Source organism: Phascolarctos cinereus, unplaced genomic scaffold (assembly GCF_003287225.1).
Source record: "Phascolarctos cinereus isolate Bilbo 61053 unplaced genomic scaffold, phaCin_HiC Scaffold_7;HRSCAF=346, whole genome shotgun sequence".
NCBI lineage: Eukaryota > Metazoa > Chordata > Mammalia > Diprotodontia > Phascolarctidae > Phascolarctos > Phascolarctos cinereus.
This window is the reverse complement of record NW_027556180.1, coordinates 2344126-2369056: the sequence shown is the minus strand read 5'-3', so window position 1 is coordinate 2369056 and position 24931 is coordinate 2344126. Positions and strand designations below refer to the sequence as shown.

Sequence of the window (24931 nt, the reverse complement as noted above, 5' to 3'; positions counted from 1 at the left end):
TCCAGTAGACATCTTTTTTTTCCTCCCACAATTATTCCATAAAACAAGCATTTCCATAACAAAGTATAGTAAAAAACCAAAAAAGATGATTGCACATGAAACTGCAAATCTATTATGTACACCTTGCTATTCCTTTAAATATATAATAGTTATGTAAATTTCTTTTTTTTTCTTTTTCTACAGTAGACATCTTACGCTCAGCATAACCAGAAGAGAACTCATTCTGATTCTTCCTAAACCCTCCCTTGCTCCAGCCTTACCTATTTCTGTAGAGACCAACATCGTCCTCCCAATTCCACAGGCTTCCAACCTAGGGGTCATCCTGTATTCCTCACTTTTTCTCACCCCTCACATCCAGTATGGTGCCAAGGCCTGCCAAGTGCACCATCTCTTGAATACACCCTCTTCTATCCTCTGCCTCCACCCTGGTGCAGGGCCTCCTCGCTGCATACCTGCGCCGCTGCAATATTTGCTGCTGGGTCTGCCTGCCTTAAGTCCTTCTCTACTCTCTGAAAGCCCTCTTGTCCTTCCCTCCCATGCCTGGAATGCTTTCCTTCCTCTGGTCCCACTAGGCACCTCTCTGGCTTCCTTTAAATCCCAACTAATACCCCCTTCTACAAGAAGCCTTCCCCAACCTCTCTTAATTGCAGTATCTTGCCTCTGCTAATTATTTCCTATTTATTCTCACTTTGTAAATATTTTTTTCCTTATTTTGCATCTGGGGAAATGGAGGCAAACAGAGGTTAAGCCACTTGCCTAGGGTCACACAACTAGTAAGTGTTTGAGGCCAGATTTGAACTCCAGTCTTTTAGACTCTAGGCCCACTGTGCTGCCTAGCTACTGCCTTTAGGCAATTACTGGTGTAAGGAGTCATTATTCTGCAAAACTCTTGTGAAAACTGGAAAGCAAGGTAAAGGATATGAAGATGCAGCACTCAAAGGAAGTAATTGATGCTATCAGCAACTGTGTGAAAAAATGCTCCAACTCACTAATAAGGAGAGAAACTCTCATTACAGCATCTGTGAGGTTCTACTGTGAAGCTGGCTATGCTGACCAAAAAGAAAACCAGTGCTGGAGGGATTATGGGAAAATGGACATGATAATGCCCTGTCAGTTCTAGCCATCCCGGAGAGCAGTCATTTAGGAGCTATGCCTCAGAAGCCACCAAGCTATGCATACCCTTTGATCTAGTGATATCATGACTAGGCTTATGCTCCCAAGAGGTCAAAGAAAGAGTAAGGGGATGGTGATGTATAAAAACATTTATAGAAATTTTTATTAGTAGCAAAAAACTGGAAATCAGGGGAGTTCTTACCTGTTGGGGAATTTTGCTATGCACATTTTGCTATGTATGTCATGGGGTATTATTACTTCACATAAGAATTGATGAAATAGTTTAAAGAAAACTGGGATGACCTGAAGAAAACCAAGTAGCACAACCAGAAGAGCAGTTTATATGTGAACAACATGATAAAGAAGAACAACTTGGGTAAACTTTAGAGCTCTGAACAGCATGGTCACAAATTCTCCTTCTATGGGTGGGAGGTGAAGTGTGCTGGTGGCGTTCTGACAGAGGATGGATAGACTCACAATGCAGAAGGAGGTACACTGGTTTGTGGGTGTGGTGAATTAGGGAATTTGTTTTCCTTGACTGTGCATATTTGTCTTGAGGGTTTTCTTTTTCTTAAATGGTATGGGGAGGGAGAGAAAATAAATGCTTATAAAAAGTAAAAAAGAATCCCTGGTCTAACCATAATAATATCAGTAAAAAGGAAAATTAATGCGGAATTTGAGGTGTTGAGGTTGAGATATTTCTGGGATATCTGGGTTGAAATGTCCAATGGGCAATGAGACTTAAGTTCTAGGGAGAGACTCTGGCTGGGTGTGGAGATCTGGGAACCTGCAGCCTGGAAATGATGGTGAGACACCTGAGAACTCATGAGATTGCTGAGAGAGGATGTGGAAGTAGAAGAGGGCCTCAGATAGAACCTTGGGGACATCTGGGCATGATTTACCAGCCAAGATCGTCAGCAAAGAGCTGTGAAGACCAGTGGGAGAACCGGGAGAGAGAAGTTTCCTGAAAGAGGAGAGACTGTCCACAAGGACTGGGGCTGGGTGTGTGTGGGGGGGTGCAGGGTTGGTCCGCAGTGGTAGATGGTGCAGAAGGTTGAGAAGAATGAGGACCTAGAAGAGACAGGCTGGCTTGGCAGTGAACGGATCTTTGTAAGATTTCAATGTCAGGCAGAATATAAAGGGATGAGGAGGATGTGAGAAGCAGTGAGTGTAGACAGTTTTCAAGGAGTTTGGCAGCTAAGAGAAAAGGGATACATGGGGATTCAGGGAATAATTGAGTCTAGTGAAGGGGTTTTTTTTTTTGGTAGTAATCGGAAGCTTTTTTTTTTAACACAAATAAAAATGTGCAAAGTATTTTACTTATTTTCTTCACTCCTCAGTCTAGCATTTGGATTGGTAATTTTGATGGCTAGCTGAGCCGCTCTCTCAACAATGACTTTCTGATTCTTGGAGGACACATTGTGAACAGTCTCGGTACAGGAAGATTTCTTGCGCATCAGAAGCACTTCTAGCTCTTTGACATTGTATACCAAAACCTTCCTGAATTCACTTGGTAACGTGTGTTTGGTCGTCTTATTACTTCCATAACCATTATTGGGCATCAAGATCTGGCCCTTGAATCGTCTTCGCACCCTGTTGTCAGTGCCTCTTGGTTTATGCCAGTTTCTTTTGATCTTGACGTATCTGTCAGACTGGTGCCGGATGAACTTCTTGGTCCACTTCTTGAGGATTTTAGGCTTTATGAGAGGTCTGAGGGCAGGCATGGCACTGGCGAAGAGATAGCAGCCCTCCACTCAGTGAAGGATTTTTAAAGATGGGGAAGATGCTTCTGTTTGGAGGCAGTAGAAACGCAGCTAGCAGATGGGAAAGGGTTGGAGATGGGGGATCAGAGAAGAGAGGGAGAAGGAGAAAGAATGAGTATGATTGACATTGCATTTCGCTGGAGAAAGCTGGAGGGGACATGTAGAGAAGTGGAGGAGAAGGCATCCTCTTTGTCAGTCTGGAGGAAAGGAGGAGAGAGTGAGAGCTAATGCCAGTGGATTTGGGGATGGAGAGGACAGAGGAGGGGGCCCCTGTCAAATCACCTCATTTTCTCAGGGTCCTAGTCTTGTGGGTAGGTGGGTGGGGGAAGAGCAAGGTGTGGAAGATTTGAGGAGAGAAGAGAATATTTGGAATCACTTTCTGGTGGAATGAGATCAAGAGTCAGTTAGGAACATAAATGGATTGCTTTAATCCCTCGAGGGGCTGTTTGAGTTGCCTGTCTTTGACCAGCACAGTCCTGAGACTTTCTCCAACTCTGTTTAGAAGCCGAGCAGAGGAAGCAGACGGAGAGAGTATTCCAGGGCTATGGTTTGGCAGGAGATGAGCAGAACTTGATGCGGCCTTCATTTTGCTAGCCATAGAATCTTGATTAGAAAGGGAGGAAAGTGAAATGAGTGCAGAGCTGATGAATGAATGACCTGACAGGCACAGATGGGTGAAGGGATTGGAAGGTTAGATGAGGCAGGTACTGGCTTTTACCTCCCTTTGTATCCCCAGCGCTTAGCACAGTGCCTGGCACATAGTAGGCTCTTAATACATGTTCATTGAGTTGAGATACATTGAAAGGTGTGGGCATAGAAGGTTAGGCCTGGGCAGAACTGCAAGGAAAAGGCTTGGTCAGATAGGGGAATGTGGGTTGGGTAATTTACTCATTTATTTTAATCAAATTTTTTTGTTTTTTGTTTTTTTTTTTAGGCAATTGGGGTTAAGTGACTTGCCCAGGATCACACAGCTAGTGTTAAGTGTTTGGTCTGAAACTGGATTTGAACTCAGGTTCTCCTGACTTCAGGGCTGGTGCTTTATCTACTGTACCACCTAGCTGTCCCTTAATTAATTTTTTTTTTAACGAGCACTTATTTTCTCTTCCTCTCACTTTCAGCCGACTGTAGCCGGAATCATTCCTCCTCTCCATCCTTTTCTTTCTACCAGTTACCTTCAAAAATGCCTTTCTCCCTTCTCCTTAAAAACCTTTGACCCTTCCTGTGGAGGTGTGGAGGGCCACACCTTTTGGGTCACCTTGGTTCACAGCCTCAGAACCATCCTCAGACTCCTCCTCCCCCAGATCCAGTCAGTGGCCAAGGCTTGCTCTCTACTCCCCAGGCCACTGGCCTGTTTCAGACTCTGGTCATCTCTTGCCTATACTGTTACCTCCAGTCTCCCCTCCCACCCACCCTCCCTACCCACCTTCCAAATTGTCCACATCTGCCCACGTCACTGACCTTTATCCTCTTGTTTCTTCCATCTTGTTTAGAGTAAGAATGTCAGCAGTGTAGGATTCAGTTCTAGGTACTCACATTTAGGGGCTGGGGCCTCCAGCTGTGTGGAAAGTTTTTGAGATTCAGAAAACGGTGCCATTTTTAGCCCCTACTGTTCTCTTGACCAGCTTCCTAGTGCATTGGTTCCTTGCCCATACTTAACTGGACTGGTCCATGGAAAACAAACTTGTTGGGCCTTCAGTAACCTGTAGGCAGGTGCTTCTGTGCCCTGATGAGAAAATGGCAGAGGACCTTTAATTTTTCTTGGTTGGGCAATGAGGGTTAAGTGACTTGCCCAGGGTCACACAGCTAGTAAGTGTTATATGTCTGAGGCTGGATTTGAACTCAGGTCCTCCTGACTCCAGGGCCGGTGCTCTATCCACTGCGTCACCTAGCTGCCCACCATTTGTCACTGTTTCTGAGTGAGAATGTTTCTTTATTTCTATGTTCTTGTGCTATTGCTTAGGTTATGTAGACAATAAATAATCTCCTTTAATGATCTGTTATTACATATCTTTATTTCTCTCTCCTATTTCTAGATATTCAAGAATTTTATGAAGTGACCTTACTGGATAACCCAAAATGTGTTGATCATGCAAAGCAGTCTGAACCAGTCCGGCCTGTGAATGCATGGGAATTTTCCAGCCTTCCAAGTACTACTGTGACAACAGACACACCACCCAGTAGCCTTAGCCCAAGTATAGAGGTAAGATTTTTAAAAAGAGTGGGGTTTTTTTTAAGTCCATTTAACCAGACTACCAGGTTTTCAAATTTTATTATAATAGTTTTTTTTCTCTCAGACTGATTCCTGTAAGAGCTGGGTCATTTATAAATGTGAATTTTTTAGAATAGTTGTGTGTGTGTGTGTGTTTGGATTTGGACTGAACCTTTCATTTCATTGGTAGAATAAAGCTTCTGCCGAGGAAAACCTACCCAAGCTAGATTGGTTCCTGCTCTGAGCCTTGCTCATGGAGCGTTGGGTGGCTTGTCTAGGGTCTCTGAGTCAGCGTATGGCAGAGGCAGGCCTCAAATCTGCCTCTTTGTCTTCTCTACCATGCAACGGCGTCTTGGTGATACAGAGAAGATAGTGGAATTGAGCCGATTCTTGGTGTTCCAGCTCTCCATTCTTTTGGCCGCCCCATTGTAAACCATTTCTGAATGGTTTGTGACCTAGAGGAATAGTAAGTTTTTGTATTTCAAGTTAAGTATTTGTGAAGTCCGTACTGTGTTCTAGGAAAGAAACAACAGTGTCCTTTCTTTTTCTTTGGGGGGGGGTAATGACAACGAGGAAAGAACAAGCTGGGACTCTTTCTTCTCCTGGATGCTCCTCCCTTGCAGGGCTCTCTCTCTGTACCAGCTTATTTTCCTCTTGAGTTTGATATAGTTCTGTGCCAAACTCTGTGTGTGTATTCAGCCTGCCTTTGCCTGTTTTAGGTAAGAGAGAGGTTCCTCCAATGCCTCCTTTCCCAGGCCCTTCCTCCATTTGGAAAATAGCAAGTTTCGTGCCTTTCTTCCTCATTTCTAGGCTGATGTATTCCTTTTACCCTTATTCCTTTCTCTCCTTCTTAAAGTCCTTAGAACAGAACCCAGCCCCTCCCAGGACCTTTGTTTTTCTTACTAAGCTTCTCCAATATCCTTTGACAGTGTTAAGGTTTTGTAGGGACGTGAGTGAATTTGCCTTTCTTTGATTCTCTGAGCTCTTGGTCTTTTAGTCTGGAATGCTTGAAGTCCTCAGTTTGGGCAGCAGGGCCCTTTTGGCCCCCGGAGGACCATCGATACTGCTTTTCAGGGCTTACTGTTCTGTTATAGCCCTCTCTCTTTTACTGTTTCAGATGTTCTATTTCTTGTACTAGTAGAAGTTGCCAGCTCTTGTGGGATCCTGACTCTTGTTTCTTGGTGCTTGAACTATTTGTCTCTGGATGCTTGCAATGTTTTTCCTTTGTTGTGGGAGGCCTGATTTTGAATATGACATTATTGGGACTGTTACTTTTGGGGTTTCTTTCAAGAAGTGATGAGTGGAGGGTGGAGCGAAAGCAGTGACTTCCTTGAGTTCTCCCCCAAACTCCTCTAAATACCCATAAATAATGGCTCTAAACAAATTCTAAAGCAGCAGAACCCACAAAAAAGACAGAGTGAAACAAATTTCCAGCCCAAGACAACCTGCATGACTGATCAGAAAGGTGTATGGCGCTGGGCTGGGAGCACAGGCCACGGTGAACCTGGAGAGTCCTCAGAGGACTGAATCGCGGGCAGCTGTGGAGGTTTCCAGACTCCTCAATCCACTAATGCCAAAGACAACTTAGAAGGTCAGTGGGAAAACTCTGTTTCTGCAGTGCTCAGAGAGGAAGGCGGGGTTTTAGCTCCATTCCCCAAGAGCGTGGCCCTGGCCGGGGGGAGCAGCTGCTTCCCGAGCTTCGGCCCACAGACTGAGGGGGAATCCAGTGGCTGATCAGAGAGGGATTGCAGGGATCTCTTTGCCAGTGCTGAGGCAGGAATCTCTTGCTTTGCCCGTGTTTGGATCTGGGTCACAGTTCTGGGCGGCGGTGCTGGGGTGAGGAGGAACGCTGGCTTGGTGGAGCTTGTAGTGGCTGTGGAGAGGAACCCCTCCTCACAGTTACAGGACAGAAAGGAATACTTGTGGTCACAGGCCAGGAAAGGAGTAAACACCTCGCCCCTTATCATACCTTGGAAGAACTGAAAATTTACAGGTCCCTACAAGTATCTCTGAAAACAGCTGTACAAACCCCTGAAGCTTGGGACAGTACATTCTCCACATTGGAAGCAGACTCTTACCTTAACAAAGAGTTTAAAACTCAAGTAATTGGCTGGGATCATGAGCAAGCAGCAAAAAGAGTCAGACTATAATCTTACTTTGGTGAAAAGAAGATCAAAATATACAACCAGAAGAAGACAACAAAGTCAAAGCTCCTACATCCAAAGCCTCCAAGAAAAATATGAATCAGTCCCAGGCCTTGGAAGAGCTCAAAAGGGATTTTGAGAAGCAAGTAAGGGAAGTAGAGGAAAAACTGGGAAGAGAAATGAGAGTGATGCAAGAAAATCATGAAAAACAAGTCAACAGCTTGCTAAAGGAGACCCAAAAAAATACTGAAGAAAATAACACCTTAAAAAATAGCCTAACCCAAATGGCAAAAGAGGTCCAAAAAGCCAATGAGGAGAAAATGCCCTAAAAAGAAAATTGGCCAAATGGAAAAGGAAGTCCAAAAGATTACTGAAGAAAATACTTCCTTAAAAATTAGAATAGAGTAATTAGAAGCTAGTGACCTTATGAGAAATCAAGACACTGTAAAACAAATCCAAAAGAATGAAAAATCAGAAAATAATGTGAAATATCTCATTGGAAAAACAACTGACCTGGAAAATAGATCCAGGAGAGAGAATTTAAAAATTATTGGACTATCTGAAAGCCATGATCAAAAAAAGAGCCTAGACATCATCTTTCAAGAAATTATCAAGGAAAACTGCCCTGATATTTGAACCAGAGGGCAAAATAGAAATTGAAAGAATCCACAGATCTCCTCCTGAAAGAGATCCCCAAAGGAAAACTCCTAGGAATATTGTAGCCAAATTCCAGAGTTCCCAGGTCAAGGAGAAAATATTACAAGCTGCCAGAAGGAAACAATTCAAGTACTGTGGAAACACAATCAGGATAACACAAGATTTAGCAGCTTCTACATTAAAGGACCGCAGGGCATGGAATATAATATTCCAGAGGGCAAAGGAGATAGGATTACAACCAAGAATCACCTACCCAGCAAAACTGAGTATAATCCTTCAGGGGAAAAAATGGTCATTCAGTGAAAGAGGACTTTCAAGCATTCTGATGAAAAGACCAGAGCTGAATAGAAAATTTGACTTTCAAATACAGGACTCCAGTGGAACATGAAGAGGTAAACAGGAAAGAGAAATCATAAGAGACTTATTAAGATTGAACTGTTTACATTCCTGCATGGAAAGATGATATTTATAACTCATGAGACCTTTGTCAGTATTAGGGTAGTTGAGGAAAAAAATTATATGTAGTAGATAGATAGAGGGACAGGGTGAGTTGAAGATTAAGGGGTCATCTGGAGAATAAAATTAAGGGATGAGAGAGGATTATACTCAGAGAAGAAGAAAGGGAGAGGTAGAATGGGGTAAATTATCTCACAAAAAAAACAGAAAAGAAAAGTCTCTCACAGTGGAGGGGAAACAGGGGAAGGTGAGAGGGAATGAGGGAATCTTATTCTCATAGGATTTGGCTTAAGGAGGGAATATACACATTTAATTGGGTATGGAAATCTGTCTTACCCTACAGGAAAATAGGGGGAGAAGGGACAAGAGAGCAGGGGATGATAGAGAGGAGGGCAGATTGGGAAAGGGGTAATCAGAAGCAAATACTTCTGAGGAGGGACAGGGTCAAAAGAAAGAATAGAATAAATGGGAGGGCAGGATAGGATTAAGGGAAATAGAGTTAGTTTTTCACAACATGTCTACTATGGAAGTGTTTTGCATAACTGCACATGTATAACCTATATTGAGTTGCTTGCCTTTTCAGTGAGGGTGGGGGGGGAGGGAGGAAGGGAGAAAATTTGAAACCTAAAGTTTTAAAAACATATGTTTAAAAAAAAGATTTCACATGCAATTGGGAAATAAGAAATACAGGAAATGGGGTACAGAAGTCTATCCTGCCCTACAGGAAAATAGAAGGGGAAGGGGGTAAGAGAAGAGGGGGAGAGATAGAAGAGAGGACAGACTAGGGGAAGGGATATTCAGAATGCATGCCATCTTGGGGTGGGGGAGGGGTGAGATGGGGTGAAAATTTGGAACTCAGAATCTTGTGGAAGTAAATATTGAAAACTAAAAATAAATAAATTTGTATTTAAAAAAAAGTGATGAGTAGATTCTTTGTATCATTGCTTTGCCCTCTAGTTCTAAGAGATCTGTACAGTTTTCATTTGTGATTTCTTGAAATACAATGTCCAGGTTTTTGTTTTTGTTTTTTTTTAAATCAGGGTTTTCAAAGAACCAGATAATTCTTAAAATTTAAATTAAATTTAAAACTTAAAAAATAAAATTTTTTTTAAAAAGTAAGCTTTTGTTAATCTCTTCAAATTTCTTTATATCGTCATAGTTATCCCTAGTATTCCTCCCCTTCCCATAAAACCATCCCATAAAACAAATAGTATTTTTAAAAATTAATTTAATTTGATTTATCAACCATCACTTCCATAAGCTTTTGAGTTTTAAATTTTTCTCCCCCTCCACAAGACGGAGTGCAATCTGATATGGGCTATACATATACATTCCTATTAAACATATTTTCATATTATTCATGTTGTAAGTAAGAATTAGAACCAATAGGAGGAACCATAAGAAAGAGGAAATAAAAAAAAAAAAGAAGGAAAAAAAATAGCAAAGAGTCTGCTTTGATCTGCATTCAAACTCCATAGTTCTTTCTTTGGATGTGGATAGCATTTTCCATCATGAGGCCTTTGGAGATGTCTTAGATCCTTGTATTGCTGAAGGGCTAAGTCTGTCAAATTTAGTCATTGCACAATGTCACTGTACTGTGTACAGCGTTCTCCTGGTTCTGCTCACTTCACTCAGCAACAGACCATACAGATCTTTCCAGGTCTTTCTGAAGTCAGCCTGCTCAGCATTTCTTATAGCACAATAGTACTACATTACATTCATATACCACAACTTGTTCAACCATTCCCCAGTGGATGGGCATCCCCTCAATTTCCAATTCTTTGCCGCCACAGAAAGAGCTGCTATGAATATTTTTGTACGTGTGGGTCCTTTTCCCATTTGTATGATCTCTTTGGGATACAGCCCTAGAAGTGGTATTGCCAGGTCAAAGGGTATGCACATTTTTATAGCCCTTTGGGCATAGTTCCAAATTGCTGTCCAAAATGATTGGATCATTTCACAACTCCACCAACAACACATTAGTGTTCTAATTTTCCCACATCTTCTGCTGCATTTATCATTTTCCTATTTTGTCATGTTGGCCAATCTGACAGGTGTGATGTGGTACTGCAGAGTTGCTTTGATTTGCATTTCTCTAATCAGTAATGATTTAGAGCACAAATAGTATTTTTTAAAGAGTAAAAAGAGTCAGTACAACTGATCTAGATGTTGAAAAAGTCCAAAAACATGCCCAAACGTGTAACACCTGTGAACCTCTGCCTGCAGAAGAGGAAAATTTGGGGATGTCCTCTCATGTCTCTTTGTTCAAGTCATGATTGATTTTTATGATTTTGTTACATTTTCTTTTGAGTGTGTTTACACACACATGTTATTTGTTTTTTAGCATTTATCTTTTAAACTTCCATTCCAAATTCTCTTCCTCCAGCAGAGTCCTTCCCCCCCTACCCCCACACTTCCTCCTTCCTAAGAATGCAAGCAGTACGATACCCATTATACAGTTACGTTTACTTTTGATTTTGGGAGTGTGTGGTCCTTCCGTTCACATTTTTGTTGTAGGCTTTGTGTCTTTTTTTTTTTCTTGACCCTGTTGACTTCATTCTGTATCAGTTCTTATAGACCTTTTTGTGCTTCTCTGTATTTATCCCATAAACCACTTATTACAGTACAGTCACATTCCATTTACATTCATATACTACAGTTTAACCATTCCCCAATTTATGGGCATCTATTTTGTTTCCAAAGTGCTACAGCAAAATGTTTTGGTATGTTTGGGAACTTTGTTCTCATCGGTGTCTTCCTTTGGTTATAAGCTTAGTACTGGAGTTTCAGTTGAAAGGGTAGGGACGTTTTAGTCACTTTATTTACATAATTTCACATTACCTTTTTTTTTGTTTTTTAGGCAGTTGGGGTTAAGTGACTTGCCCAGGGTCACACAGCTAGTAAGTGTCAAGTGTTTGGTCTGAGGACAGCTTTGAACTCAGGTCCTCCTGACTTCAGGGCAGGTGCTCTATCCACTGCACCACCTAGCTGCCCCCAGTTTCATGTTACTTTGCAAAATACTTGCGACACCAACAAGGTACTAGTGTGCCTGGACCAAGCGAGATAATTATTATGAAGCATTTTGAACGGTGTCCAGTGAACAGTAGTGATTGCCCTGTAAATGGTGACTTCTTCATCGTCCTCATTCTCATCCTCATCATTCCACAACCCCTCCAACACTGACTGCGAATGATTCTTAAGTGATTTCTCCTTGACCTTTTTTTCAGTCATTTGATTGAATTACAATATCTGTTGGTGTCATCGATTTATGATTGATCTGTTTTACTTTGCAGAGAATCTGTTTCTTGAGTAAAACTTGCCTTTTTCTGTTTTAAGCTGTTGTTGAGTCATTTCAGTCAGATTTGACTCTTTGTGGACCCCCCCCTTGGGGTTTTCTTGGCAGAGATACTGGAGTGGTTGGCCATTTCCTTCTCCAGCCCATTTTACAGGTGAGGAAACAGAGGCCAACAGGGTTACATGTCTTGCCCAGAGTCTTCCAGAGTCACCCAGAAGATAGGAAGTGTCTGAGGCTGGATTTGAACTCGGATCTTCCTGACCCCAGGCCTGGCGCTCTGCACTGTGGTGCCCCTGGCTCCCTAAGCTGTTCTCCTCTTAATTCTTGCCTCCAGAATTTTCATCTACCTCTCTATTTTTTAAGGCGTTATTTTCTTCAGTATTTTTTTTGGGTCTCCTTTAGCCAGCTGTTCACTTGTTTTTCATGGTTTTCTTGCATCACTCTCGTTTCTCTTCCCAGTTTTTCCTCTACTTCTCTTACTTGTTTCTCAAAATCCCTTTTGAGCTCTTCGATGGCCTGGGACCAATTCATATTTTTCGTGGAGGCTTTGGATGTAGGAGCGTTGACTTTGTTGTCTTCTTCTGGTTGTATGTTTTGATCTTCTTTGTCACCAAAGTAAGATTTTATGGTTTGACTCTTTTTGTGCCTTTGTTTGCTCGTGATTTCAGCCATTTACTTAAGTTATAAACTCTTTTTTAAGGTAGGAGTCTGTTTCCAGTGTGGAGAATGTACTGTCCCAAGCTTCAGGAGTTTTGTGCAGCTATTTTCGGAGATATTTCTGGGACCTGTAAATTTTCAGTTCTTCCAAGGTGCTGTGATCAAGGGTGAGGTGTTACTCCTTCCTTGGCCTGTGCTCTGGTCTGTGAGAGACCACGAGCACTCTTTTCTGTCTTGGAACTGTGAGGAAGATTTCCTCTCCACAGCCACTACAAGCTCCACCACGCCAGTGCTCCTCCTCACCCTGGCATCGCCACCCGGAACCGTGACCCAGATCCACACACGGGCAAAGCAGAGAATCCTGCACCAGCAGAGAGATCCCTGCAGTCCCCCTCTGATCAGCCGCTGGATTCCCCCTCAGTCTGTGGGCCGGAAGCTCAGGAAGCAGCCACCGCCCCAGGGCTGAACTCAGGAACTGGAGCTGAGATCACCACGCTTCTCTCTCTCACCACAGACATAGGCTTTTCTCACTGACCTTCTAAGTTGTCTTTGGCGTTTCTGGGTTGGAAGTTCTGGAAACCGCTGTAGCTGCCTGTGATTCAATCCTCTGAGGCCTGCTCCAGGTACCGCTCCCAGCCTGGCACGATACACCTTTTTGAGCAACCATCCAGGTTGTCTTGGGCTGGAAATTTGTTTCGCTCTGTCTTTTTGTGGGTTCTGCTGCTTTAGCGTTTGTTTAGAGCCATTTTTTTATAGGTGTTTGGAGGGGTTTGGGGGAGAGCTCAAGCAAGTCACTGTTTTTACTCCGCCATCTTGGCTCCACTGGCTTCATCTAACTTTCTGATCACTTGCTTGGTCGCTTCTGCAGTGTTTGTGTAATCCTTGTAGAAATCCATTTTTTCCTTTGAGTCTTTGCTCATTGTTAAAGGACTTACATCTTTTAGGTTAGATTTTTGGGCATCTCTAGATCTATTACTTTTGTTGTTGGTTGGTGTTTCCTGGTGTTTACTCATCTTTCCAGCTTTAGTTCCTGAACTGGGGCTTTGTGCTAGGGAACGCTTTTGGGTGAGGTCATTGGCGCTGCTCGGAACAGCCCTGGATTACCTTGGTTCCAGCGGTGATCTCCATTTTCTGGGTCTTTGCTGGATCTTTGGGGCCCTCTGTGACATCTCTGGTTGGAGGGATAAGGTGCTGTTTTCCTGGGCTTCTCTGGTCCCTCCCGTGAGGCTTTCTGGTTGTTTGGCCCACCATTCTGGCCAGAAGTTGATACTTTTCTTTGATTGTATTGTCTTTCTTATGTTTACATATTTTTTTTGTTTCACTGATAAGTATTACTCTTTGGTTACTTCATTTACTATTTTTCTTTGCCCTTAGACTTTCCATTCCCCTCTGCTGATGCACCACTGGTTTCAGATCATTTATGTCAGAGTATTGTAGTTTATTTTGTACGTGTCTTTTTTTTTCTAGATCGGGGGAGTGGTGCTTAACTGTACACAGGAATCTCTGAGGTCACATAGTGACTTGGAAAACCACATATTAATGTCTGTTTTCTAGTGTATTTTTATTTATTTTGTCAGGTGTCCCTCACTTCCATTTGAATCTGGTTCACTTGGTATATTTGACTTCCTCTGTTCTAGATCAAAGAGCTTGCCCAAACCTTGGGAAATATGATTCCTTATTAAGGACTGTCCATCAGCTTTCCGTCTTGCCTTTTGGTCAATTCGTTTGGCCCCTTTCATCTCTGTGGTAACTGCCTTTGAGAGTCTTTCCCCACCACTGGAATCTTATTGGACTTGTAGATTTTTTAGTGTTCTTTCTGTAAAGCCCAAAGCAAATACTGGGTACTGCCAACAAGCGGAGCAGCGAGTCTCCCTTCCTTCATTACTTATCGCGTGTGCTGTCAGACGTGGTTGAAGCGCTGGTTGGTTTTCCTTTTCCTTTTTGTTTTATTCTCTGGCTCACTTAGTAGTGGAGGAGTGAAGGGATCTGGTTGGAATTATGGTGTAAGAAAGTATTAACAGGTTTTTTCAAAAGAGGGTTTTCTAAAGAAAGTGCCGTTCTACCTTATTTAAAACCTTGTTGTCAAGTCGTTTTCAGACCTGTCCAACTCTCTGTGACTCCACTTGGGGTTTTCTTGGCAAAGATGCTGCAGTGCTTTGTCATTTCCTTCTCCAGATCATTTTACAGATGAGACAGCTGAAGCAAACACGGTCAAGTGACTTGTCCAGAATCACCCAGCTAGGAAGTGTCTGAGGCTGGATTTGAACTCAGGGAGATGAATCTTCCCAACTCTGTGCCTGGCACTCTATCCGCTGTGTCACCTACCTGCCCCATTTAAAAATGGGGGCCATCAAAATCTTAGGGGAAGGTAGGTAGCACAGTAGATAGAAAGCTAGGCCTGCAACCTGGAAGTCCTGAGACACTTCCTAGTTGGGTGACCGTGGACAAGACATGTCACCTGTTTGCCTCAATTTCCTTATCTGTAAAATGAGGATAATAATAGCACCTATATCCCAGGGTTTTTGTGAGAATCAAATGAGATAATTGTGAAGTGCTTAGCCCAGGCCTGGCACATAGTAGGTGTGGTGTAAATATTAGCTGCTGTTGTTGTTACTAGGAATACTTTAAACCTGGGAGCTTTGAAACTTAACTATGATATTCCTCTAAGTTTTCCTCTGGGGCCGTCTTTCAGGTGGTGATTGGTGTATTTTTTTCTATTTCTACTTAACCTTCCTGTTTTAGAACTCCAGGGCAATTTTCCTTGATAATTTCTGTAATATTGTATCAAGATTCTTTTTTTTTTTCCAATCATACTGTTTAGTAGATTTTGGTTCCATTTCAGGAACCCCTTCCATAATATCTGGAGGAGTCCTAAAGTGGAATACCTTGAGTGTCTGTATGGACCACTGGGGGGTTGAATCTCTAGCACCTTCAGGAGCCAGTTAAAGTGCCCCCCTCCTCCATGAAGCCTTTTCAGGTATTGCCAGTCAGTGCTCCTTCAGCCCCCAGCAAAACTCCCTTTTATGTGCTTTGTCTTTTACTTCGAGTCTTGGTGTCCTTGTGGCTAGAGAGCTGGCTTCCAAGGCAGAAAGATCTGTCTTCAGGCTCTGCCTCTGACACAGATGATGTGCTTGATGTGGAATGAATTAATTACCCTCTCAGTGCTCCAGTAGAAATGGAGTCCCTTCAGGCTGCAGATTGACTTAACTTTAAATTTGATATTATCCCAGTTTTATTGTTATTTATTTTGTTAAATATTTTCTAATTACATTTTCGTCTAGCCACTCGGTCACTGGGTTTGACACCTGTGTTCTGGGCAGTTCTCTTAAGACTAGAAGTGGTGGGAAGTGTATCCTTACCTTGGGTGTCTTCTTCTGGGAGTTCACTGGTCCTGACCCTGGCCCTGGCCTCTTGTAACTTTACATATATTTTATATTTATTTATCTTTGTTTACATTTTCCCAAGTAGAATGTAAGTTCCTTGAGAATAGGGTCTATTCTATTTTTATCTATGTCCTTAACATCTTTCCTGGTGTCTTACTGCTTGTTGTATTAAGATGAATGCTGTAGATGAGATTCATTCTGAAATTTTGTGTGTATATAGTACACACTCTGTGAATATTAGCTATTATTATTATGATATTGCTATCTGGCTAACTTGACAGATGATGTCACCGACAGCAGTGGTGAAACCTGAAAGAGGTTTATGAATGAGATTTTAGGGAAAAGAAAGACTTCTTTTTGGACATGTTGAGATCAAAGTACTTTTGAGCCACCTGGATGGAGAGTTCCTGTTGGCAGAGATCACAGAATCATACAGTTGGAGAGTCGGACTGGACCTCGGTGGCCATGGAGTCGGAGCCGTACTTGTAAAGATGCTGCACAGCAGCATCCCTGACAGTGGACATCGAGCCTGTTCCCTCTCCCCGAGATTGTCCATCCCACTTGGGGACAACATGCAGTCAGGGTCAGGGTTGGGAAGTTTCTCCTGACATTGAGGCTACGTTGACCTCTCTGTAACTCTTGACTGCTTGCTTCTGGTTTTGCTTTGGGTGGGTGGGTTAACAGAATAAATGCCATCTCTTCTCTGCTTGGCAGTGGATCATCAGATCCTCAAAAACAGTTCATCATGCTACTTCTGTATTTCTGGGGCTCTACTGCCCAGTGTCATGTGAGCCATCCTTCCATGGAGTTCCCTGACCTTGTGGTCCACTAAATTATCAGATCTTCTTCAGAACAGTTACTGTCTATAAACACTCCTTTTCCTTTTTAGGAAGTTTGGGGGTTTTTGTACCCAAGTTCAAGACTTGGCATATATCCTTAAGGCATTTTATATATTCAATCCTTTGCTTTTGGAAAAAAGGGAAGAAGTGTTTATTAAATACTACTGTGTGCCAGGCACTGTCCTGAAGCCCTTCACAAATTTCATTTCATTGCATCCTCAGAACAGGCCTGGGAGGTGGGTGCCATTCTTCTTCTTCCCATTTCACTGTTGAGGACACCAAGGCAGACAAATGAACTCCTTGCCCAAGGTCACACAAGTGTCTGAGGCCGGATTTGGACTGGGTTATCCCTGCTCCAGGCCTTGTGTTTTATGTACTGTGGCACTCCCTAGAAGCCTCAGATCAGACCAGATCATCTCCATGTTTCCCTGCTTAAGTTTTAAGAATATAGCTCCATTTTCAGGGAGTGACTTTTCATTTGAATCTTTATGAGTCAACAGCATCATTGAATAGACTGACCTTCATGGTAACATGACTAAGGACTGAAAATCCCACGATTGCCTCACTGTAAGGTTAATATCCCAGTTGAGGTTTTTTTTGGTACTAGAAAGTGAGAAGGAGAACAGCTCTAAATGTCATTCACATTCCAAAGTACAGAGGAAAGGGATGAATTTACTTTTCTGTCATGGAGGTTTTATACAACCTACTCTTATGGCATTTTCCCAAATGGCAAGTACATGCCAATTAGAGGTTTTAGAACTGTTAAGTGAACCAAAAGAGATTGAATCTCATGTACTGTGGCGTTGAAGCAATGACTGTCACTGTCTTAATTTAATTTCCCTGTCAAGAAAACAGTATTTCACAGGGGCTTTGTGACTATCGGCCTCAGTTTTTAAGATTTTATACAATTTAAAAAATTTGCATCAGAACTGTTTTTGGAAGCTGGCTGGTAAAATGTACTTTTAAAGTTACTTCTAGGGGGACGCAGCCAAGATGGTGAAGAAAAGGCTCACCCGAGCTCTACCTCAGACCCCTCCAAACACCTTTAAATAATGACTTTAAACAAATTCTGGAGTGGCAACCCACAAAAGGATGGGGCGAAACAATTTTCCAGGCCAAGACATCTTAGAAGGTCAGCAGGAAAGGTCTGTTGCACCTGGATGAGAATGAAGCTCAGTCCAGCCCAGACCTGTCCCCAGCAAACCAGGAGCAGGCCTTGAGAGTGACTGAATCAGTAGTGTCGGTGGCTGCTTCCAGAGCTCTCAGCCCACCGATGGCAAGGGGGTCAAACAACTGGTCAGAAGGAGATTACAGGGGTCTCTTTGCTAGCACTGAGGCAGGACTCTGTTGCTTTGCCCATACTAGAGCCAGGTCTCAGTCTTGGGTGGCAGTCCCAGGGCAAGGAAGAGCACTAGTGCACCAGAGCTTGTGGCCACAGGGGAGTGGGGACCCTGCTCACAGTATTAGGGCAGAAAGGAGTGCCTGTGGTCACTCACAGACCAAAGCACAGACCAGGAGGTGAACAGCTCTCCTTAGATCATACCACCTTGGAAGAAATGAAAACTTACAGGTCCTTACAAGCATCTCTGAAAACAGCTGCACAAAAGCCCTGAAGCTTGGGACAGTGCCCCCTCCCCCCTTACAGCATGGCCCTACTTTAACAAAGAGTTAAAAGTGAAGAAGAAGGCTGGAAAAATGAGCAAACAGCCGAAAAAGTGCTGACCATGGAAAGTTCCTGTGGTGACAGGGAGGCTCGAAACACACTTAGAAGAAGACAACAAAGTCAAAGCTCCTACATTCAAAGTCTCCAAGAAAAATACTAATTGATCTCAAGCCAAGGAAGAGCCAGAATAGGATTTTGAAGACCAGGTTAGAGGTAGAGGAAGAATTGGGAAGAGCAATGAGAATGATGTAAGAAAAGCATGGAAAAAAAAAAGTCATCAGCTTGGTAAAAGAGACACAAAAAAATACTGAAGAAAATAACACCTTAGGGACAACTAGGTGGCGCAATGGATAGAGCACTGGCCCTGAAGTCAGGAGGATGTGAGTTCAAATCCAGCCTCAGACAGATGATATTCACTAGCTGTGTGACCCTAGGCAAGTCACTTAAGCCCGATTGCTTTACAAAAAAAAAGAAAAAAAAATAACACCTTGAAAAACAGACTAGGCCGAATGGTAAAAGAGGTCCAAAAAGCCAGTGAGGAGAAGAATGCCTTGCAAAGCCAAATCAGCCAAATAGAAAAACACATATAAAGTTACTTGTAAGTGACTGTCAAGTTACTATTGTGTCGGGCCTTGTATTTTTTACCAGGAGGCCAGAGGAGGAGTCCTTGGCACAGAAAGGTCTAGACCCTTAGGGTAGTGTATGGTGAGTGCCAGATTAGGAGGAATCAAAAGAAATCCTGCTTCTTCTTCGGGCTTTTTTCATTTAAGGGCTTCATAAATATTTGTTGAATTGATTGGATGTTTTGACAGTGGGCAAGTCATCTAACTTCTCTTGTCCTGGATGCCTTCTGTCCTCTGTCCCTTAGTGGTCTGTGTCGTCAGCTCCGTTCCCACCCGAGTGCCACCAGTGCATGTGCCCCGGGCGTCTCAAACCCGACGTGTCCCAGGCACATTCGTTCCCTATATCCCCAGACTGTTCCTGCTCACAGCAGTCATCCTCCAGTCCCCCATGTCCACAAGCTCTGTGTCCTCCTCATCTCTTCACTGTCATTCCCCACGCATCTGCAGGATTGCTCTCCTCCTCTCTTCCTTGGCTGATGGCATCACTTCGTCATTGTTGTCCCTTCTCTGATCCATCTTCCCCTCCATTGTCAGAGGATTTCTCCCAAATGGCAGCTCTGACCATGTCACATTTCCTGCCATCTCTTGACTCAAGCATTACTTCTTGCTGTCTTAGCCTCCATAACCTGTGTCACCTTAGCTTTCCAGCCCCCTTAGACTTTGGCCTTCCTTGTTCTTCCTCACTGTCTGTGCCTTTATATTGACTCTACTGCCCAGAACATGCTGCTCCTCATCTCATGTCCCTCTGACACCTCTCTCAGCCCGGCCTCTGGGAGACAGGTGGTTCTCCTCCTTGCCTCTGTGTTCTGCCTTCTCCATCCCCGGCAGGGAGCCCCCATGGTCCTTCTCACTCTTTGGCTAATCTCTGGGGAGCAGACCTGCTTGGGTGTCCCAAAGAGGAAAGTATTTCTCACGGGATCCTGCCAGGAATGCGCATCTCCCCTCCTCCCTTAGCAAAAATCCTGAAAACCCACCTAGGCTCAGGGCTTCTTCTCTCCTTTTATCCCCCATTCATGGGGGCTCTCTCCTTTTCTCTGAGCACAGGCTCTGGCCTGATGGGTTTGGTTATCATCTCTGTCCGTGTGACTACCAGTTCTGCCTGACAAACCCATCTTATTCCTGGCCTCCATCTGGGATCTACAGGTGTCTGCTAGAATTCTTCAGCAGCAGGTGTGGATCTCTCTGGCTCATAGTCTTTCTGCTGCCTCCTCTGTCTCCCTCCTCTGTTTGTAGGAGAGCATCCTCTGTCCCCATGCAGGTTCAAAATCAGATCATTTCTGACTCGCTCTCACACAGCCTCCAGATTCCATCCGTTGTCAGGTGTCTCCTCTGAATCTCTCCTCCCTTCACTTCTCTGGACTTGCCCTCCTGCTACCCTCATCTAGGCCCATGATGTCTCCTGCTCGGGCCGTTAAGGGGATTTCCAAGAGCTCCCCCCCTTTTCCGACGTTCCTTCTGCACAGCTGCCAGATGGATCTTCCTAAAGTGTGGGGCTGGTGAGGGCCTTCACAGTGGTCTTCGTGTGTGGCCTTCTCGCTTCCGTGGCACACGCTGCGCTCTTATCACTGCAGCCTGTTTGCCTCTTCAGGACATCTCAGCTTTAGCTTCCTTGCTCTTGTGTCAGCTGTTGGCTGGGAGCCTGGAATGCTCTCCCTCTATAGCCCTAGCTCTCTTCTACTAGAAGCCCTATCTTACGTCAGCTGCTCTCTCCTTTAACCAAACTGTGCTGATCCCCTCAGGTGACACCTGTACCTGCATCTGCATGTGCATCCCCATCTCTCTATCTGTGGGGGCACATACCCACAGCTGAGCGTGTGTGCATGTGTGTGTTTGCGTACGAGTGTGATGTGTTCACACGTGGTTGTTTTTCATTTGTATTGTGTCTGGCTCTTCATGACTCCATTGGGGATTTTCTTGGCAGAGATACTGGAGCGGTTTGCCATTTCCTTCTCCTGCTCATTTTACAGATGAGGAAACTGAGGCAAACAGGGTGAAGTGATTTTGCCAAAGGTGGAGTGGATGGAGTGCTGGGGCTGGAGTTGGGAAGACCTGAGTTCATGTTCAGCCTCAGACGCTTAGCTGTGTGATCCTGGACAAGTCCTGTAACCTCTGTTTGCCTCAGCTTGCTCAGCTGTAAAATGGAGATGATAACAGCACTTACCTCTAAGATTGTTGTGAGTATCCAATGAAATAATAGTTGGAACACACTTAGCAGAGGGCCTTGCACATAGTAGGTGCTTAATAAATGCTCGTTCCCTTCCATTCCCTCTTCATCTATAGAGTGGGGGAAATAATGCTGGTAGTGCACAACTCACATTGTTATTGTGAAGATCCAGTTAGATAATGGATGTGCAGACCGCTTTATAAGTGTAAAATAAATGCCAGCTATTTATTGGGAAGAGGCATGGTGGACATCGACAGGCTAAGGCCCATTCCCAGCCCTGAGCGGAGCAAGAGAAGGGTATCCAAATCTAAGGAGCTTAGGCAAGATCAGAAGAGGAGGGAGGGCAGTTGAAGAGTCAGAACGAGACACAACGTGAAGAAGGGGGCTGGACTCTGGAGGCACTGAGATTACACGCAGAAGACCCCCAATATTTCCGATCGATCTGGATAGTGGATTTATGAGAGAATGTGGGAAAAGGCGAGATCAGATGAGAGCTCAGGCATTTGGATTTCTCTGCGTTGTCCTCTTCTCTAATACATATGTTGGCATCTGAGCCATAGCCTTCTTCCCCATCGACTTTTTAACAAATGCACGTCAGAAGAGCTGCAAAGAGAGATGACCCTGCATCTCCTGACGTGTTGTTTTTTTGCGTTTGGATACAAGGGCAGACCAGCTTTGCCTCCTCCTTTGTTTGCCTCTCCAAGGAGACCTTCTATTTAGCGGCAACTTTGGTGTCTTCTGGTTTCATTTGTGGCCAGGACGGACTGAAAGGATTCCATTCCTCCCAGAATATGTCAGTGGGCAGGAATCTTCTTCTGTGGTGCCACCATCCAAGGATGGAAGCAGTCTGAGGCCGCCTTTGTCGCTGTGACTGCAGTGAAGCAGAGGGCCAGGCTGAATGTTTATTTTCCTTGTGTGATCAGAGGGGATGTGAGCCTCTGTGCCTAGCCAGGCTGGTCCTAGGACAGCAGCGAGGAGGTGCCCAGAGCCATGTGCACTCCTAGACTTTCTAGCTTGGTAGATTTTAGGTCTGGCCAGTGCACACATTTATTAAGCATTTGCTAGGCGCTTGGCACTGTGCTTAGCACATCAGATCCAGAGAAAGGCAAAAAGGGGGTTGCACGTACCCAGCAATATCCACAAACAACATACGGACAGGACAGATTGGAGCTCGTCACACAGGGAAGGCACTAGAACCTGGCAAAGGCTGCTTGCAGAAGATGAGCTTTTAGCTGGGACCTGAAGAGAGTCAGGGAACCCAGGAGGCAGAAATGTGGAGGAAGAGAGTCCCAGGCGTGAGGGGCAGTCAGTGAAGATGCTTGCCATTGGAAGATGGAGGACAGCCAGGAGGCTTGAGTCACTTACTGGATTGTAGACCTTGGGGAGAGGAGTAAGATGTAAGAAGAGAAAGGTAGGAAGGGGCCTGTAGGTTACCTAGGGCTCTAAAAGCCAGTCAGAGATTTTAGACTTGATGTGGAAGCAATAGGAAGCCACTGGAGTTTATTGAATGAGTAATGAGGTCAGATCCACACTTTAGGAAGATCATGATAGGTCCTGGGAACTCAGAGACAAAGCTGAGCTGGTCCATGCCCCCAGGACTTTGCAGTTCTGTTGGGATGACAGGACCGAGGATGTGCTGGATACCCAAGTAAGTGAGGACAGAACACGCCCAAACTTGAGGCCTGCCCGGCACCGCCTTCAGCAGCTCAGGAGCCCTCCTGTGCCACACAGCGGCCTGGGAGCTTGGGGTCCTTTGTGGGCTGTCTGGAAGGGAGGCAGCTAAAGTGTGGGAAGAAAAACCACTGAGTCAGAAATAGCCATGTCTCTCTCCTTTGCCTCCCACCCCCATAAAACCTGAGCCAGGTAAACAGCATTTGACAAACAAAGGTAGTCAGTCATCTCCTGGTCTAAAAACTGTGATCTTGCTGTTAGGAATGGCACACAGTTTGAGCCATAATTTGGGGGTTTCACTTATTCTGAGATTGTGTTGCAAGGAAGTTGAATGAAACCTTTCTTTAGCAGAATTTGGTTAGATCAGATGATTTTCACAACATAAATAGAAGAAGAATACCTCTGCTTTTACATTCTTTTCATTTCATTGTCCGGGTGCTCCCCTTCTGCACAGTCCCACATGGAATGTTCCATTTATTCCTGCCTACAAAAGTCAGTTTTTTCCGAGCAGCAGTTACCGAAACGGTTTAATGGAAGCAATGTTTGCTCGCACTTGTGTGCTCTTACGTTGAGGTGTTTTTGTTCGTTTTAAAGCCAGAGAGCTCTCAGCCAGCTGCTTTAGCTCTCCCCTGCTCTGTGGAAGCCTTTCCCGCCAGCATTTCCTCAAATGCCTCCCCTCAAACCGTGTGTCCTAGGAAATCCTGAGACCAGAGGGATTCATGAAAGAGTGTCGGCGGCTGCACTCCCTGATCTTTTTTGGTGGGATAATTTTAAATTATTTAGGTACAGACAAAACAAGTGAGCATTCCAGGAGGTTTTAGGGGGCTCCTACGTTTGCATTTTTTCTGATACTTAAAGAAATTATTACTGCCTTTCAGGGTGGGTTTTCCTAGAGATACCCAAGCTTCCTGTGACCTTCCTGTAGCTTTCATTAATCTTCAGTGAAGTGAGATAAGAAAAGAATGCCAATTAATTTCCTTAAAGCAATTTTTTCAATCAGCTGTTTTAATGACTAATCTGTCGCTGTTATGTTGTCGGGATGGATTGTCTGTGCATTCTGACCACCAAGGTAAGCTGCCTCAGGCTTGGTGGGGAGGGAGAGCTTGGGACGGGAACCTTTTGTTCCATTGTGATGAAACTGGCCCAGTTGATTTCTTTTTGTTCCAGTTTTCAGAGCCGTTAGTTTGAGTCCTGTGCTAGGGCTAAGGGGCTTTCTTTGACAGTTAATGAAAATAAAGCTCCTGTAGTAAAACTGATGAAATGAATCTCCCCTCACTTTTAAAGGGAGCTGTTCTTGTCTAAATAAGGAAGCTTATATTTAGCTTTGCTCAGATGCAAGTATCTACCTCTGTAGTTTCTCCTTTCATATTTAAGTTTCCTGTTGGCATTTAGCTGATGATTTTTGCATGAGAAAAATAGTGTCATTTTCCAGTATTCTTTCCCCCCTAAAATGAATAGACTAGTAAACATTTAACTGACAGCTTCGGAGTGGTCTTCAAAGTTTTAATTTATAGCCTGTATCTAAAAAGGAGATTATACAGAGGTAAGAATCAGTGAGGGTAGACTAGATAGCCCTTGGGATTTATTAATTGAATTTAAAAGTGGCTAAATTGGGCACATATTCGCTTTCCCATGTTCCTTATCCCCTCATCTCCACTACTTTCTTTAAATTAATCTGTTCAGGAAGAATAAAGAGGAGAATGGAACCTCGTAATTTAATGTTTTCTAAGATGGTACGATGGCTCAAGTGAACTGATCGCACTGTCACAATGATTGGAATTCTCACTGTTTTGCCTGAAGGATCTTTTTGGGACAGCTACAGTAAGAGGTTTTATGTCTTCCTGTATACTTTTTGGTTTGCTGGCTGCTTTGATTTTTGCCATCAGCATCTAATGCCACCTCCCACATGCCCCATAACAGCCCTTTGCTGTCAAAGCATGTCGCTAAGTTCCTTTTGAGTCACCTGTTTCATTAGGCCCAGACCAAACCGGAAGTGCCCTGGGCATGCTAGCAGGGTGTTTGTTAAAACTTCTAGGGTCTAGGTGATTGTGTATTGTCAGTTCCTGCTCTGTGTCTGGGGCTCCTATTCCCATGAGTTTTCCTTTGTTACTGCTTTCTAATTTAGGGTGAGACAGTGTTGTCAGATAAGCCCACAGGAATTTCTTTTTAATATTTAATCCGCAAGGGAAAAAAGTGAATTACCAAGGTGATTTTTTTTCTGAACACTTTTAAGGGCTATTTTTTTAAAATAGCGTAAAAGTCTTAGTGCATTTTGCAATTGTGGAATGCTGCTA

General features: G+C 43.9%; 1 protein-coding gene and 1 pseudogene across 11 annotated transcripts in view; one reads left to right on the top strand and one right to left on the bottom strand.

The window, feature by feature from the left end:
* DLG1 (discs large MAGUK scaffold protein 1) overlaps positions 1-24931 on the top strand; it is a 223123-nt gene that overhangs the window by 24239 nt on the left and 173953 nt on the right. For all 11 annotated transcript variants that reach the window (XM_020964824.2, XM_078147262.1, XM_020964830.2 and 8 more), the window contains exon 3: positions 4910-5076. In XM_020964824.2, the coding sequence (XP_020820483.1) occupies positions 4910-5076 (167 nt within the window). The remainder of the gene's footprint in view (positions 1-4909; positions 5077-24931) is intronic.
* LOC110193184 (large ribosomal subunit protein eL32 pseudogene) lies at positions 2430-2837 on the bottom strand (annotated as a pseudogene).